The sequence below is a fragment of the Podarcis gaigeae genome (assembly GCF_964106915.1).
Source record: "Podarcis gaigeae genome assembly, chromosome: 8".
NCBI lineage: Eukaryota > Metazoa > Chordata > Lepidosauria > Squamata > Lacertidae > Podarcis > Podarcis gaigeae.
In genome coordinates, this window is record NC_139684.1 from 27142171 (window position 1) to 27160412 (window position 18242).

The 18242-nt window shown below is 49.0% G+C and overlaps 2 protein-coding genes across 2 annotated transcripts in view; both read right to left on the bottom strand.

Moving 5' to 3' along the window:
- KCNAB2 (potassium voltage-gated channel subfamily A regulatory beta subunit 2) overlaps nucleotides 1-18242 on the bottom strand; it is a 384406-nt gene that overhangs the window by 133999 nt on the left and 232165 nt on the right. The window lies entirely within an intron of this gene.
- HES3 (hes family bHLH transcription factor 3) lies at nucleotides 4145-8326 on the bottom strand. The gene is made up of 4 exons (XM_083751308.1): nucleotides 8266-8326; nucleotides 7187-7282; nucleotides 6314-6398; nucleotides 4145-5152 (listed from the first exon to the last, which is right to left on the bottom strand). Exons 1-4 carry the CDS (start codon nucleotides 8317-8319, stop codon nucleotides 4752-4754), a joined length of 636 nt encoding a protein of 211 aa, XP_083607434.1. The 5' UTR covers nucleotides 8320-8326; the 3' UTR covers nucleotides 4145-4751.

Genomic DNA, 18242 nt, shown 5'->3' on the forward strand with positions numbered 1-18242 from the left:
GGGGGGGGGGGTAAGCTACATCTCTTCAAATTACTGAAGGGGGACTAGACAACTGAAGCCATAACCAGCGCAGACCCTCCAAGTGTCCCTATTTTCCATGGACAGTCTCAGGTTTACAGAAGCCATCATGGTTTCTGATTTGATCCCAGAATGTCCCACTTTTCCTTAGGATGTCCCTATTTTCTTCAGAGAAATGTTGGAGGGTATGGAGTTAGGCAACCCGCCCCCCCCCCAAGCCAAGGAGATAAGTAACTATCTGAAGGCAGCCCTGTATAGGAAAGTTTTGTTTAATGTTTTATTATGTTTTTATATTTGTTGAAAGCCGCCCAAGGTGGCTGGGGCAAACCAGTCAGATGGGTGGGGTATAAATAATAAAATTATTATTATTATTATTATTATTATTATTATTATTATTGACGACATCCCTACTTTCATCAGAGTAATGTTGGAGGGTATGTCAGCATGCCAATCTCCTCTTCCATCTAGTGGTCCAATCCTCTTGAACAGCCATCAAAGCTAGTGGCAGTCACCATCTCTGGTGGCAATGAGTTCCAAAACCTAAGAAACCATTTGTGAAACTGCCACAAGGACAGTCTTTGGTTTATGTCCAGGGAACCAGCCTGCGTTTAGGCCTCGGGCCTGGAGTTTACATTCAAGCAACCCAAATGTTGGTTGCAGGGGGCAGAACATCCAAATGATGCACCCTGGAAGTAAAATTATTATCGAAAATTAAACGGGCCCATTTGCTATCCTGTAATAGTATCCAGCACTAAAAGGTCCCACCTTATCAGATTTTCCCTCCAGTTGGATATTCTGGCGAATACAGTATGTAAAAAGGCCTGCTTGTCTGAATTTACCAATGCAAAGTAGCTCCTCTCCTCTATTTTTTTTTTTTTAGAATTGGATGTTTTCTTTTTCTTGGACCTGATTTTCATTGAGTCATTCTGGCAGTAAGACAAAAGCTTTATGAGAGAAAAAAAAACAGCCTGCAGGATCAGGCCAATTGCCCATCTATTCCAGCATCCTGTTCTCACAGTGGCAGACCAGATGCCTGAGGGAAAGCAGCAGGCAGGATTTAAGCACTCTCCCCTCCTGTAATTTCCTTTCCTTTTCTTGATGAGATTTTTCAGGCCCACCTTATGGACTGCAACTCACATCATGCCTCACGATGGGCTTCTTGGAGCTGGGAGTCCAACCTCATCTGGTGTAAAATAGCACATTGCCCAGTCTCTGGTCTCCTTTCCTTTCCGCAGGGTTGTGAAATCTGGTTCCCAGTAGCAGAACGGAAGGCAAGAAGAGTGGGGGGGGGGTTTCAGCCGCTGCTGTTAAGCCTGGCTTAAAGGTAAAGGTAAAGGTACCCCTGCCCGTACGGGCCAGTCTTGACAGACTCTGGGGTTGTGCGCCCATCTCACTCAAGAGGCCAGGGGCCAGCGCTGTCCGGAGACACTTCCGGGTCACGTGGCCAGCGTGACATCGCTGCTCTGGCGAGCCAGAGCCGCACACGGAAACGCCGTTTACCTTCCCGCTGGTAAGCGGTCCCTATTTATCTACTTGCACCCGGGGTGCTTGCGAACTGCTAGGTTGGCAGGCGCTGGGACCGAGCAGCGGGAGCGCACCCCGCCGCAGGGATTCGAACCGCCGACCTTTCGATCGGCAAGTCCTAGGCGCTGAGGCTTTAACCCACAGCGCCACCTGCCTGGCTTAGTAGTAGCATTAAGACTGGGGAAACGAAGGAAATGGCTCCTTAATTTTTAATGTGCTTCTCGTTTGGCAAACAGCTGGAACTTTGCATGGAATCACTCCCACCTAGTGGTTGGCGAGGGCATCACAGGCACCACCCAAATTCCTTGGCTTTGAAGCAGTCATAGAAAGTTGGGGTTAATACCCGCCTAACAGAAGCCCAGGGACGCGGGTGGTGCTGTGGGTGAAACCACAGAGCCTAGGACTTGCCTATCAGAAGGTCAGCGTTTCAAATCCCCGCGACGGGGTGAGCTCCTGTTGCTCGGTCCCTGCTCCTGCCAACTTAGCAGCACGTCCAAGTGCAAGTAGATAAATAGGTACCGCTCCGGCGGGAAGGTAAACGGCATTTCCGTGCACTGCTCTGGTTCGCCAGAAGAGGCTTAGTCATGCTGGCCACATGACCTGGAAGCTGTACGCCGGCTCAGTGGCATAGCGTGGGTTGTCAGCACCCGGGGCAAGGCAAGTAATTTGCGCCCCCTAACCCGTGGATTTTAGCACTCAAGCCAGGTAGGGGCAGAGAGCTGTGAGTGCGAGCACGCCCCCCCCAGATGTTGCGCCCGGTGCAGCCGGACCCCCCCTGCACCCCCACGCTACGCCACTGCGCCAGCTCCCTCGGCCAATAAAGCGAGATGAGTGTCACAACCCCAGAGTCAGCCACGACTGGACCTAATGGTCAGGGGTCCCTTTACCTTAACAGAAGCCCACGAATCTTCCAAAAGGTAAAGCAACCCACTTCCTGGCTGAGCCTAACACCCTTGAGGTTCTTTCGTATGCATGATGATACAGTCCCTCCCCTGCTATATGAGCTCTTAAGGACCTCGTGTGAGTCCTACTAGATCAAGCCAAGGGCCCAATTAGCTCAACAGCATCTGTTCACAGCAGCCAGCCAGATTCTCCAAAGAGAAGCCTCTGAAAGCAGGATGGGAAATGCAACAGCCCCTCTGAGTCAAATGAACCTTAATGGCTTCAGGTGCTGACTGAATGACCCAGTTAATCAGCAACTATCTCCAAGTGTCCTTTGTAAATCCCCCTCAATCTTAACCGTAATTAGCACCTCGTATAAAAAAAGCCCCACAGGGAGTCTCAAATGGTTAAGGGAAGGTTTCTCCTCTTCCTCTATTTTGGCACTCAGGAATAAGCTTCACCTCCCATGATTCAGGCTGCTGTGACAGACAAGGAATCAACCCCAACTCCTGGCCCTTTCAATGAGGCCATTTCAACACGTTCCATAGCAATGGTTGGTGGGTTTCTTCCTTCCCCTAGAATAAGGATTGGGGACAATTGTGCAGGCTGGGGGTTGTTCTCTTTCTCATCTATGTAAGGTGAAGGAAGGATGGGGGAGAAAATGATAGGATTGCACTCCGGGTACTGCAACTGATCCCAAGTCTGCTTAGTTTGCAAAAGGCCTTAAACTCTATGGTGTCTATTCACAGCGGAAACTGTGAGCTCCTTTGCATTTTATAGGCACTGGCCACAGGCTGAGAAGTAGCTAGAAATTGCACATTAGCTTTAGAAAGTGCAAAAAAGAAAACCCTAGAATGGTGACTCATGCAGAGTTGCAACAAGTGCCCTCCTCTCCATGCCCATCTAGTCCAGCATCCTATTTTCACAGTGGCCAAGGAGGTCCATAAGCAAGACTTGAGCGCAACAGCTTTCTCCTCACTTGGGCTCCCCAGCAACCTGTATCTGGGATGCTGCCTCTGACATTGCAAATGATAGCCTGGTCCTCCATTGAAAACCACCCAAGTTGGGGGCTGTCACTATATCTCACAGGTGGCAAGGTCCAAGCAGTGACCTAGGCTGAAAGTCGAGGGACGCACCAGTAGCTGATTGTAGCCTTCTGAATTATGGAAAAGAGGAGACCCACACCAATTTTGGGGTAAGGCAGTTTTTTATTTTTATTATTAAAGTTATTACATTGTTTTAGAGTAACTGTACACTAGTTTTATTAAGAAACAGTTTTAAAAAGAAACAGGAGTTATTGATATAAAAGTCAACGTCGTGAAAGCTACATTTTCCTTCCTCTGAGGAGAAATGCACAGAACTACAAAAAAGGAGTTGGGCCTGATCCTGTAAAAAGGTTGCCAACCTTTTTTTAAAAAAACTAGCTCCAAGGGGCCCTTATCTGGCAGCAATGCTGCTTTCATGTAAACGTGTTGCTTGCTGAATCCTGTGACTGCTTAGGGCATAAGAATAATAGAATAGTACAACTGTAGAGTTGGAAGGGACCCCAAGGGTAATTTAATCCTGCCCCAGTTGTTCTGTCCCCCCCCCCAGCTCCCCTCCTCAGCTGGCAATTTCATACTGCCCTGTTCATCCCTCTCAATTTTCCTGACCCCCCCCCTTAAAATTGAAAACAGGGGTTGTCATATTAACTCCTACTCCCAATGTAGGGAGTAATGGGCAGGAATCCAACAGGTGAAATCTCCTCTTTTCCACTGCCTCTCTGTCCATGGTGAAAACGTTTTTTCTGACAGGTTTTGTTTTTCTTGCGTTGTCTCCCCGCCCAGTTTTAATACCAAATAGGGGCATAGGGCTAGGAAGGATTTTTAAAGCGTCAGAATCCGGTGCCCAACACGGAATGGGGGCTCAGTTCAGACAGGACCAGGTCGTCGTTGAAACTAAACGCTTGGTTCAGTTGGAACCCGGACTCTGGGCCTTTGGGGTCTGGATGGGAACCACCCAGTTTATGCAATTTAAGGAAGAGCAAAGTATCCCTTGTGGGTCCACAGCGTTGATAGAACTCGAGAAATAGTCTCTCCGCCAGTCTTCAAAGCACCCCTCCCAGCCCCTCAAGCAAACCGTGGTGCCTACAGCGTTCTAGGACGAGTGCCACACACGGAGCCCATGCGTGTTTCCTCGGGAGCAAGCGCCATAGAGATCAATGGGGTTTACTCTCATGTAAATGTACATAGGATGGCAAGTTCCAACCTACAGCGCAGGCGAAGGCTGGCATGGAGACGCAGCACAAGAGCGCACGGCGAGAGCGCACGGCCAGGGCCACCGGTTTCTTACCAAGGCCGCCACAGCTCTTGGCTCCGCTCAGGGAGCGCCTGCCCGCTCTGGCCCCGGTCGCTCCCCACCTGGCTGCGGCCTCCCGCCGCGGGGAAGGCGGCCTCGCACCCTCGGCTCTTCAGCGGCCTCGCTTTCCTGAGAGTCGTCGGCCCCCCGGGGATGCCCAGCGCGGCCAGCCGGGCTTTGGGGAGCGCCGCCTGCGGGTCGCTGTCCGTGGTGCTGAAGACGCCTCCGGCGGCGGCCATGGGCAGAACTCGGGCGAGCTGGTGCAGGAGCTGGAAGGAAGAGGAGCAGGAAGCTTCGCTGGCCGCTTCGGAGCGCAGCAGGAACTGGCGCACTCCTTGCAGGCAGCTCCGAAAACCGGCCTGGTAGTCGGCGCTCTTGGTCAGCGGCACCCCTGGAAGAGGAAAGAAGTCGGGAAGTCGGATGGAGACTGAGCCACTCACGCTCCCAGTCCCACTCGCGCTCCAGAAGTCAAGATAGGGGAGATGATCACTCTTTAAGGCTTAAGCCAGTGGCTCGCAAACTTTTTCAGGCTACCGCCCTCTTGGTTCCATAAATTCATCCGCAGTGTGCCCTACTCTATACAAAGCATTATTCAGAATATCTGTTTGCACGACCCACTGAGGAAGAATAAAATTCAGAACAGGAGCAATTAATTGCGCATTGATTCAAAATCAAATTAAAACTAATTGGTTTCATGAATTCAACAAAATTAATTAGCTAGATCCAGCTTTCCAAAGTCTGGTAGTATTTTACATTTCCAGTGCTGCCACCCCACTCCCTTGCCCCTGCCCCCCAGTTAATCCCACTGTCCCATAGAGAGTGTTCTTGCCCACTTTGGGAACCACTAGAGGTTAATTATCAGAAGCTGTTCTTGTCAGAGGCAGTGAAGGTTCACCTGTGGCGCTTCAGACGTCTCTGGACTTCAACTCCCAGTAGCCTCAGACAACATAGCTAATAGCCAAGAATGATGGGAGTTGTAGCCCAATAACACCTGGGGAGCCGCAGGGTCGCTGTTAATTTGCGTCCTGCAAGAGCCGATTGTGTAAAAAACAGCTCTGCTAGGACTCCAGCTCATCTTCCTTTTTTCCTTTTGCTCAGAACTGTGATGGTCTGATGATCAGTTACAATTTGCTAGCACTTGTAGCGTTTGGTCAATTAGTCGGTTAATCAACTACGTCTTTTTTTAATGACAATGTGTCCTTGAAAGTCAGCAGGCTTTTAAAAATGAAAAAAAAAATTAAAAAAATATGGCTACTAACTGTGGACTGCAAGCAGCATCTCTGCCTCTGTGTGGGCAGAAAGAGAATGCCTCTCCTGAGACTGTGGCTTCTTTGATAAATCATTCTAGAAACCCAAGGGACAGTGCAACCCTGTGCAGGTCTACTTAGGAGTAGGCTCCATTGAGCTCAAGGGGGCTTATACCCAAGTGTGTGTGGCATTATAGCTGAAGCAATCATCTTTTTTGAGGTGTTGCTTTCCCCTATGTCAATCAGCTAAAATGTCTACCAATGCTTCCTTAATTGGGTTCCATGGTTCCATTTGGGGGGCTTACCTTGGTGGGCCAAGGGCTGTAGGCTCTTCATGTACTTTACGCTCAGCTCCAGGATATCTGCCTTCTCCAGCTTGCGTTTCCGGATCTGCAATTTCCCCACCAAACCAAAGAAAGCCAAGGGGTTACTGGGGTCGTTTCTGCCTGCCCTGCCCTTAGTGAATGACTCCCCCCCCCCCCATAACCCTGTTGGCTTCTCTCTCAGCTGGATCGAAGGATGGAAGTAACTTATTTATTGTATTTCTATCCCATGTTTAATCCCCACAGCAGCCCTGCAGGTGGGTTAAGCTGAGAGCCAGTGGCTAGCCCCCAAGGTCACCCAAGTAGATTTACCATGGCTGAATGGGGATTTGAATCCAGGTTTTGGTCTGGAACTCTGCACTTCAGGGGGATGAGATGGACCCCTATTTCAACGTTTCTGGTTCCAAAGCAAGGATACTGGAGTCTCACCACCCGTCCCCTGATGTACCAAGCGCCTCCCTTCTCCCAACCCCCACCCCATCCTGCACTTACGAACATCAGAGTCAGCCCTATACTAAGCCAGACCATTGATGCATCTAGTGTGTTATTGTCCTCACTGACTAGCAGTGGCTCTCCAGGGTTTCAGGCAGGAGACATCCCCAGTCCTACCATTGGGGATTAAAACTGGGACCTTCTGCATGCCAAGCAAGTGCTCCACCACTGAGCTGCTCCGTTTTTCCAACACTGGTGTGATGAATAAGGTAAAAAGATGGAGAGGGGTGAAGAGGAGCTGGGGGTCCTTTGTGCTCCTGCCTCTGTCATTTTCAAAGTAAAATGTAACCCGCTTTCGTGGAGATAAACTGGCTCCCTGACTCTCCCTCTCTCCTGGAAATAGAAGGGAAGCGGGAGCCTCACCTGGTGGGAGTAGTTCTTTTCCAGCAGAGCTTTGAGTTGCTCTAGGGAGAGGTTGATGCGAGCTCGTCTCCTCTTCTCCATGAGGGGTTTGGAGACCTGAGAAAATGCACACGGGGGGGGGGGGGAATTTATTTATTTATTTATTTTATTACATTTCAATTCCACTTTCCCCCCTCCAAAGAGCTCAAGGTGGCATGCACGGTTCTCCCCCTCCTAATTTAATCCCAACAACAACAACAACAACCCTGTGAGGTAGGTTAGGCTGAGAGGCAGGGACTGGTCCCCAAGCTTCATGGCAGGGAAGGGAATTAGAATGCTTAGAAGTCCAACACTCTGACCATTACACGGCACTGCCTTTCAGGTATCAGCCAGGCTTAACTCTGGAACTTAAACCACATTATATCACATACCATATTATTACATATTCATTCGTTGCTTACTACAATTTTTTTGTCTCAAATGCAATTTTTTAAAAAAGGTATACAACTTCTGAAGCAAGAAGAGATGAAGGCACTCCTGAGTGCACACAGAGTGCATTCTTTCCACTACAGAATAAAGACATAGGTGTTGGGGGGGGGACAGAGGGGCAAGGACCCCCCACAAAGGATCTCACTCTCACCACTTGTCCTCCTCCTGTGGCTGGACTTCTGCCATTAACAAAGACTGTTAATTATCTTTCAGAGATGTTAATATGTGTGGCACAACTTGCCCACCTAGAAATAAACTTTCCTCCTTCTGTGTCCCCCCCCCAATATTTTTTGCTGGTACCCCTACTGCCTACAGAGAGTTGCCAGACACCTGCAGATTGTGGATGGGTGGGGAAGAGCTTTCAGGTCAGAACAATCTTTTTTTGTCTAGATATTGACTACTGGCTTTTTGCAGTTTCTCCCTGTATAAGCTCAGGGGAATCTCCAACTATTCCTGGCATTGGAAACAGGTGCCATGCTGATATGGGGAACACATTAACCCCTGGGCAAAAACACATGGCAAAGGGACCTTCTCTCCTTCCACCCTGGGGGGGGGCAGGTAGGCTGCCCCCCTCTCCTTTTTCTCCCATCTGTAGCATCAGACCCACCAACCTTGCGGAAGGAATTGAGCGCCCTCCTTTCTTGCAGTCTGTGGTCCGTACCCATCCTGCATCCTCTGCCCTTCCTGCACCAAGGAGGTGGCATTTTATCTCCGGAGTCGTTTTTCCATTTCAATGGGTCCATTCAGCCTGGGGAACCTCCCCCGCAAAGGGGAGGGAAGTGGTGGAGGGTGGAGGAGAGGGTAGCGGCTTGCAGAGAGATGGAGGGCGGGATACAGGCATTTGGATCTGCCTGCATCAAACGGCTTTCAGGTCCTGCTTTAAGGACAGATTTGTTGTCATGCGCTTTGCCTAATCAGAAACATCGAGGCCTTTGGGGAGAAGAAGAGGGACTTGGTGGCGGAAGGCAGCAATACCCACCCCGCTCCCCTGGTGAATTGTTCCTCATTGTAATGTCCCTCGAGCATGTACAAAGCTCTTTCCCATTTCGGTGGAATAACTACACAGCCTACAAATAAGCTAGGATCAGGAGGGAAGCCAAAAGGGACCCTAGAACCTCTTCGTTGATCAGTTAAGCACTTGCTTACCCCCAGGGGCGACTGCTTTAAAGGCTCAAGGGGGAATTGTTTTGTCTCCTGTAGAAACGCCCAGGCCAAATAATTGTGAGTTGATTACGGCACTTGGATCCTGGCGCTTGCTTAGTCCAAATACAGTGGAGGTTGGGGGACAAATCCTAGGCAAAGCAGCCAATCAACTGCTGAATCAGCCCTAAGCGCAGCCCATTTAACTCATGACCTGAAATATAGGATTGCTGTGTAAGTCGCCAAATGTTGGCTTGAGGGTTGTATGGTCCCTTCCCATTCTCATCCCAGCCCTTCCTCCTCCTGGTGCTGTGGTTCGAGGAGTGTCAGACAAGGACCTGGGAGAGACCAGGGTTCGAATCCTCTCTCGGCCCCGAAGCTCACTGGGTGACTTGGGTCGGCCTCAGCCTCTGGGTCTCTAACCTACCTTACAGGGTTGTTGTAAGGATGAGATGGAGAAGCACGCGCAGTGCCTCGTTAAAAGAAATGTTTAGGCTCCCTTGCAGTTGAAGAGTCAGGATCCAAAGCCTTTCTCTCAGGGGGGTCTCCCTGAGTGGCCATCCATCCGCACATTTCATGCTGGGGACGAAGGAGGAGAGCTGGACAATGTAGCAATTTTCTGCCTTTTTGTGACTGTAAAAGAGCGTAGCCGCTCTCGCTGAGCTCCGCCTGGACATGTGTCCCATTAAAGCATGGCAGCGAGGACGCAAGGAGGGGAAAGGGGGGGCAGGCACACCGCTTGCTGTTAAGTGGTCAGGAATGCCCCACTTTCCCCTGTCCTCCTTTCTCATCTCAGGGAACCCCCAGGGGATAGGACTCTGCTCAACTCCCTCTATAGCTGCAAGGAAGACGTAGCTCAGTGGCAGGGCACTTGTCTTGCATGCAGAAGGCCCCGGGTTCAATTCCCCACAGGGTCTCCAGGTGGAGCTGGGAAAAGACTCCCTGTTTGAAATACTGGAGAGCTGCTTCCAAGTCCGTGTAGATGCTACTGAGCCAGATGGAACACAACAGTCCGACTCCATGTATGGCAGCTTCCTATGTCCCTGCAGCGTTTTCTACACTTCCTTGCATTTGCTGGTGTTTAAGACACCCCTGCAAGGTAGGCCATCGCAAGTGGTTACCTGAGATGTGGACATTTGCCGGAGACCACCTCAGGGCTTTGTGGCAGAGGCAAGACGAAACGGGGGGCTTCCAGACTCACAGCACAGCCCTCTTTCTTCCCATCACACCCCACACTTTCTTCCCTGGGGTGAAGCATCAGAGCTGCTTCTTTGTGCGAGGGCTGAGCCACAGGAGACATGAGGTGTACCTCTGAGCATGTGCAGAGTGCTTTCACTCAGGCCTTAGTAGAGAGGATGCTAACTAAAGATAGATTTTCCATGTTGACTGGCAGTCTACCTTTGAAGCAACAAATACTTGGGTGTGGGATGAACTAGAGGGGAAGGCTGATCTCTTAATGTCCTGCTTGTGGGTTTTTCCAGAGACACCTTGTCTCACACGGTGAGGAAGTGTGACCTTTGGGTCTGATGCAGCAGCACTTTCCTGACATTTCATTTGTTTATTTAGGCATTAATAGTTGTACTGAAGTTTACTGTACATTAAATAGTGGGAAGGATTTGATTCTTTGCTTTCGCAAGAGAGCATAACTGAGGCAAGAGGTTTAGAATGGGTGACTATTCACCCAAGCCAGGGAAGGAGGACAAAATTGCAGAGCACTTCTCATCCTTCTAGCGATGCAATTCACGAAATTAATTTCTTGCAAAGCTGGGAAGCAGTGTACGTTTGGAATAATCCCCCTCCCCTTTTTACAGTACTGCTATATTTTGGACATTGCTTGATGTTTTCTCTTATCTGTATAATCACTAGGTTCTTAATCCCAAGAAGAATAAGAAAGAAGATTGAAAGAAGATACACTTTCCTAGGCAGGCTTCGATGATCTCGGGGTTCCTTGCCCCTGGACCTTGTGAATGCATTTTTTTTGGGGGGGGTGGGAGGCTGGGTTGTTTCCCTGCCTCCAAAATGCACATGGGAAATGAGCTTGGCTGGGGAGGGGGGAGGCGTGGCCCTAATTCTCCTCGCCCCAGGCCTGCCCCATGAAGCCTGAGTCTCCTGTTGAGGAACCCATTCACTGCCACTGCCTCCATAATAGGCGATTCGCTTTGGTGCCTCAGACAAAAACCCCAGATGTTGCCAGGCGCGGCCTGGCGGTGGGAGCCAGGCTGCTGCTGCTGGTGGTTTGGTGGGGAAAACAGATGAGGAGAATGCCAATGACTATCCAACCCGCGCATGTTTGCCCCCACCCCAGCTAAGGCAGGCACGCCTGCTCTGAAATTATAAATGGAAGCCAGCTTGGCTGGAGGTGGGGGCCTCCTGGCCATTGGATGGCCCAGAGGTGGCCAAAGGAAGTCTCCCCCCTGCCTGTAATTTGTCCTCCCTCCCTTCCAGTTTCTTAAGGATACTGTCTGCTAACCACACACACTACAGTTGGAAGTGCGGGGGGGTCACAAGGAATAAGGGACCTTTTATTGCTTTGCCTGCAATCTGGCTGAACAATGTCAGCAAGTGGGACCCTCCAAGCCAGGCTAAAGGGCCTCCCAGTTCCTTATTCAGCCCCCGAGATGGGTTGAAACAAACAAAGGTCTGGTGGTCTTTAGAAAGACTTAACCCATTTTATTATGGCGTGAGCTGAGGTCTGCCGGTGTCCCAGTTCCTTCTTCCTGGCTCCCAGTTCCACACTCAGCACTTGAAGTACATGGTAGCCTGAGTTGTGACCGTGAGGGGGAACAACTCTGAAGCCCCAACATTGATATGCCCCCAAATCATATGTCTGCCTGACTGGGAGGTTGTTCCTTCTTCTGATGCACTTGGTCCAAAGCTTCCAAACAGTGGGGGTGGTGGATGAGAACAGACATGTAGCTAACTAGAAACCTCATTAGATGATCCTCAGGGTCCCTTCCAACTCTGATTCTATAAGAAGAGCCCTTCTGTGTCATGCCACATCCCCCACAAGGATCTTGCTCAGCATCCTTGTCTCACAGTGGCCAACCTGACTCTTGCGGGAAAACTTGGAAGCAGGGTCTGAGTACAAGAGCACCGTCCCTTCCTGTGGCTTCCAAAACTGGCATTCAGAAGCATTTACCACCTCCATCCCTGGAGGGATAGCATATTCATCTTGGCTAGTAGCCACTGATAGCTTTCTCCAATTTATAAGCTCCCCTCCCAGCCTAGGTATGTTTCTCCAAGACCACTCTGCCTCATACCTTCTTTGGGGGTTTTATTGGGGGGAGGGGGCAGCAAACTCTGTATCCTACTTGTCCAGATGGGCCTTGAAGTTTTAGGAGGAACCCTGTTTTTCTCTGTCCTGGAGCAGGATGAGTATCAGGAAGAAGGCAAGTCCCCCCCCAAAAAAATATCCACCCAGAGTCTCCCTGCTTGCTCTGTGTAGTCCAGTCAGCCTGTGCCTGGGGAGATTTGTGGGGGGGGGGGAGTTAGATGAGACCTGTCTGTGTTCCTCCAAACAGATGGGGGGGCTTCTCTCCCACCCGCCCTGGTAGCCTGTCTGCCCCTTTCATGGGGGAATATTGATGTGTTCTCAGGAAGGACAGCATCTTACACCGTGGAAAATCGTGGCCCGCCCCACAGTCTTTCAGTGTTGTGAGTTGAGACCCCCCCTTCCAAATAGCCAGGCACTCTGCTGGGGGGGGCACTTGGTTTCAACCCTCCTTGCACAGACGTCCTCTTGGAGGGTCTTGGCTAAAGAGTAGGAGGGAATCAGTTGGTGTATTGTATAAAGGGCCTGTGAACTAGAAAGCAAATGTGGGGTGAAGTGGGGTGGAGAGGATGGTTATTCAGTCCCCCCCCCCCCCCGCTGCTCAATTTCTGCAAAGACTGAAGGCTGGGGAGGGGAGCAGGCTGAAGCAGCTTAGGGTAGGATCCCATAGAATACCCCTTGCAGCACCCCCTACCCAAATCTAAGGCGTACCCTGGTGGGTGCGTCTGTGCCCCAAACTGCCTTGTTATCAAATCTGTTAAGTCTGATTTCTTTGATCCGAGATGGGTTTGCCTAAAATAAAAAGGGAGACACAAAATAAAAGGGAGGGGGGTGTTAACATATAGCGGAAAACCCCAGGATGATCTAGGTACAGAGTAAAAGGAGAAATCGTTTCAATTCCTTTTGCTAGGAGCAGAGCAAGTTGCCTTACACTGAGCCAGATTCTTGGCTGATATAGCTCAGTGTTGCCCACACTGACTGGCAGCAAGGGCTCTTCAGGCTTTCAGGCAAGGGTCTCTCCAAGGCTTACAGGGAGATGCTGTTGGGGATGAAGCCTAGGACCTTCTGCATTCCAAACAGGTGCTCTGCCGCTGAGTCGAGGCCCTTCCTACTCCTGCCTTGCTTGCGATATTCGCACCTGTGCAGAGTCTTACCATCCTAATGACGAACAGCAATGATAGCAGCACCCACACGACTGCTGCTGAACGCAACATACACATTAAACGTTACACTCGTACATGCAACACGACGCGATGCGGGTGACGCGACGGCTTTGTTGTTATGCATGTGGGGTTTGCTTCTGAAAACATACAAACACAGACGAGGCTGTGTCGGCATATACAGGCAAAGCGCAGGCGACGGATGTCCATAGGCAGTTGGAAATACAGTGGTACCTCGGTTAAGTACTTAATTCATTCTGGAGGTCCGTTCTTAACCTGAAACTGTTCTTAACCTGAAGCACCACTTTAGCTAATGGGGCTTCCCGCTGCCGCTGTGCCACCGCTGCACGATTTCTGTTCTCATCCTGAAGCAAAGTTCTTAACCCGAGGTACTATTTCTGGGTTAGCGGAGTCTGTAACCTGAAGCGTCTGTAACCCGAGGTACCACTGTACTCACTTTGTGGCACAAGTTTACAAGCCGTCCTTCATAATTGTGTGTGCGTTGAGCTTGAAATATTGCTAAGAATGGCATAAAACGGATGCCAAATAGACGGGGCCCCAGGAATTTTGTACTGGTTTTCTCCACCCTCTGCGGTCCTGGAGATACGCATGTGTGAACATGGCCAAGGAACCTTTGCATTGCAGGAGGGTTAGCCTAGATGAGCTCTGGGGGTGCCTCCCGACTCTACGATTCCATGAGACCGCATGTGCTGGGATGGTGGGCGGAGGTGCCCGGCTGAAAAGGACAGCAGGGTGAGACTTAGCCAGCGCCTGCCTTTGTCAGGGACACCTCCTGCCTCTCCGGGAGCAATTTGTTAGCTAATGATCTGTTTCCTTGCCATAAAGCCCCCATGGTTTTCCCTCCCCCCCTCCAAGAAAAAAAAGCTTTCTCAAAAGGGAACTTCTATTAGCAACCCAATAAGCCTTGTTATGTTGATGCCCAGCCAAAGGACCCAAAGCCCACTTGGTCGAGCCTTGGAGGGTAATTAAACAAGAGGCTGCAAAGCTGGTCTTCTATTAACAAGCCCCAGGCTCTCCTGCCTCACTTTTGGCATTCGGTGGGGTGAAAAGAAGAGAGCCATGCGCTCCCTTTTTCTAAACAGAATGGGTCTAACCGGGGCCACGGGAGGAGGGATGGTTCCAAAGGCAACATCAGGCAGAACTCTCCTAGGATTGTAGAATCTCAAGAGTCATCTCACCCAATCCCTTATAATGCAGGGAATCACAGCTAAAACATCCCTGACAGATGGCCACCCAACCTTTGATATATTTTTTTTAAAAAAATATTTTTATTAAAGATTTTCTTGATTTACAAAAGTACATGCCTTGTCTCTTTTTTCAAGTTTTACAATCTTTTCTACAGATCTGTTACATTTTATTGTGAGACGTTAGTGCTGAGTACAATATAAGGTCAGGAAAAAGAGGGGTGGCAGCGAAGGCAAAATTTATATTTTTTTGCAGTGTACTTGTGGGGGTTTTGTGTCAGCGTCCACTAGATAGGTTCTCTTTCTATTCACTTTTTACATTTCCTTGATAGTGAGAGAGGTTGGGGGCCCAGGGTATGGTTGGTTGTCTGTGTTTGGCTGCAATGGGGTTTGTTTGCATTTGTGAGTGGGGTGGGGGGAGCCTTGTTGAGTCAAGTAAGCCAGATTGATTCGTATGCTGTTGGTGGGTTCCTGTTGTTGTCTTGTTGGGCTGTGTATGAGATAAAGGGAAGCCGTACTGGGGTGAAGGCGCCCTCTTCTATTTGTCCCTCATGTCAGTTTCAATTTATTGGTTAGCTTTTCTAGCAAGGCTGAGGAACGGCTCAGATAGTTCTTCCTAATATTTAGTTGGGATGTCTTCCCTTGCAATTTGAATCCACTGGTACAAGTAAACCTGCTTTATGCAACTTTGGATGCCCTTAAAATTCAGCAGGGTGGGCCAGATGATGGAAGAGGGCTGGGCATGTTAAGCCAGGTTGGAGATGATAGATAGATAGATGATATAGATGATAGATAGATAGATAGATAGATAGATAGATAGAGAGAGAGAGAGAGATAGATAGATAGATGATAGATAGATAGATATCCTGACCTGGCCTGCAGCACAATCTGTTGCTAATTATCTTCGCGGGTGCACAGAGAAGCAGGAGGCTGTAAATAAGTTGGCAAGCTTAAGGTGACATCCTTTCCCAGAGGACATGGAAGAAGGGCAACAGGCGGCTGCAGTTGTATCTATCTAATTCCTAGCTCTGAAGGCATGTGTTCATCAAACCAGATGTGTTGGTGTGATGCTGATGCCCAGGTGGCTTTTACATCCACCACTTCTAGCTGTGTTCCTCTTCTCTCTGATTCTCAGGCAGAAATCCAACCGGTGAAACTGTCCCCCCCCCATCATTTCATCTCTACATGAGATGAGAGGCAATCTGCACCTGTTGAATGTCCATTCTGCAGACGGGGTAGGGGGGGCTTTGTCCTAACCAGAAGCCTTCAGATTGTTAGCGTTCCTTGCACGAAAACTGGTCCTCTGAATCCAGCGCACAACCTATTGTCAATTGCAAGCTTAGTCCCAGTTAACCAGTCGGGGGGGAGGGGCGTGATAGAAAGGATGGTTAGTACGGCACCTGGAACCTTTGAAAACTAAGGTGCAGTTAATGCTGACAATTGGGCTACCTTCAGGGGGAACTGTATTTTAATTGCTGGTTCTAACAGTGTTTCAACTATTGTTCTTAACCAGTTTGCTTTTATTACTTTTTTGTTTTATAATCATGTTTTTAGATGTCAGAAGCCACCTCAAATCCCAGCCTGGGAGAAAGGCAGGGTATAAACACATTAAATAACAAAGAAAGAAAGAAAGAAAGAAAGAAAGAAAGAAAGAAAGAAAGAAAGAAAGAAAACACCTCTAATTCCAGAACACTGAACCCCCCAACCCCCCCACCCCCCACCAAAGAACAACTTTATAACATGCATAAGCATAACAATAATAGTAATAGTAATAGTAATAGTAATAGTAGTAGTAATAGTAATAGTGGAGAGAGTGCTTCTGAGGTCGTAGGGAGTACATTTCTGTTACAGAGAAATCATAATCTCTCTATTCCCCTCCCTCGGCCCCAAAACTCCCTCCAAGTTAGACAGCATAAATAGAGTTTTGTGTTATAGTCCAGCACCTTGGACAGTATTTAATTTTAATTAAAAACAAAAAAGCAAGCCAGCACTTTGAAATATATAACAACATCAAGCATTTCTACAGCACATTTAAAATTCGAAATGTATCGTGTGCATCCTTTGATTTATCCATTCAGTTGTAAAAAAATAATAATCTCTAAACCAATTAACATTAAAGAAGACCTAAGCTTGCGTACGATATTAGATGAAAACATAACATAATTAAGCACAAAATTAGAGAAGTCTCAAGCTTGCATACGCTTTTAGATAAAAACAGAACAGAACAGAATTAGGCACAAAATTGTGTGCTCTCCCCACCCGTAAAAATTGTACACATTAAAATCCAGACGGAAGTGCAAATAAAGTAATAAATGAATACAGAGATACAGAGGCAGGCCTTAAGGAGTCAGGAAAAGCCAATGGTCAGGCAGAGAGGCATGTGTAAAGGAAGGGACACAATTGTTTGGCTATTTGTGTCTCATGGAGTAGAGTGGGTTGAGGCCAACTAAATTGTACTCGGGCGTATTAAACCCATTACAATGAAAGGGGCTTGTTCCTGAGTAAATATGCATCACATCAGGCTGAATGGCTCCTGTGTGCTGCTCCCTCAAGCCCAATGCAACTTACACCTGAGTAAACACGCACAGGGCTGACCTGTGGCTGGGGCAGGATCTGAACGCTGCTGTTTTAAACCCACATTTCCAACCACTCTGCAAACTGTAACCAACTCTCAAATTCTTGCATTTGAAGCGTGATGAGTTGGGGTCCATCTCTCCCCCCCCCCCCGAAGTCTTCAAATAGCCAAAGTTTTTTTTAAAAAAGGGGGGAAAGGCTCATGAGCTCAGGAAGGACCATGCCTGCCTTTCTGAGGACCTCCTTGCTTGCCTCCCACCTCCTCCCTGATGCCGGCCAATCCCCAACAGTCCCCCAATTTGCTCCACCATTATTTTAATTACATGGATATTTCCCACACAACAGGCCGTGTTTAATGAGTGTCTTGCTCAAAGGGATCCCAAACCAGCCAGCAGGCCAGCCTCTCCTGCATGCCGCATCTAGCTGGTTTTGAACGCCTTGTGTGGTGGTGAGGACCCTCTCAGCGGTGGAAAATTGACGGAAAAATGGTGCTAATTTGCAATGTTCTGCTTTTGGAGTGATCCCCTGCTTTAAGCCCGCCGTTGCCATTCACGCACGGTCACGCTCGGTGGTGTGAGGCTGCACCGTACTAAATGGGCCCTGTGCCGCTGCTGATGCCCCCCCCCCTCCAACGGCAACCTCACACAGAGATGGCTCCCAGTTCGGTTTTTGTCCAGAAATTGCCATGCCTTGTCCTAATGGTTATAAATGAGCTCCCTGCTAAGTTCTTACGGAGCTCCTGGAAAGACGAGATCATATTTACCGAGTGTTACAGAAGCGTTTGATATGATCTCCTGAACTGCTGAAATGCAGGCTTCTCTTTGCTTATGTTAGAATTGTAGGCTTGGGAGGTAACCCCAAGCCTCATCTAGTCCAAGCTCTGTGCAAGGTAGACAGACTGTGACTGCTCAGAAGAAGCAGCTGTGCAACAACGTTGAAAACACCAAACACTGATGTAGGAACCCAGAAGGTACAGCCCTGTGTCTTTCGTACCCTCATATCTCCTGCCCATTTAACCCGGATTTACAAATAAACTAAGGGGGGGGGATATTATTATTAATTTATTATTTATCTGTTGTGTTGATATCCCACCTTTCTCTCCAAGGACCCCACATCAGCTACTGGGCAACGCTTTTAAAACACAATGCATCGCATCGTTATGGCACCTATGGATATCAATTAGCACCTGCCAATTAGAGTCCTGGGTCTCTGCCCTAAGGACTTTTTAACAGTCCTTT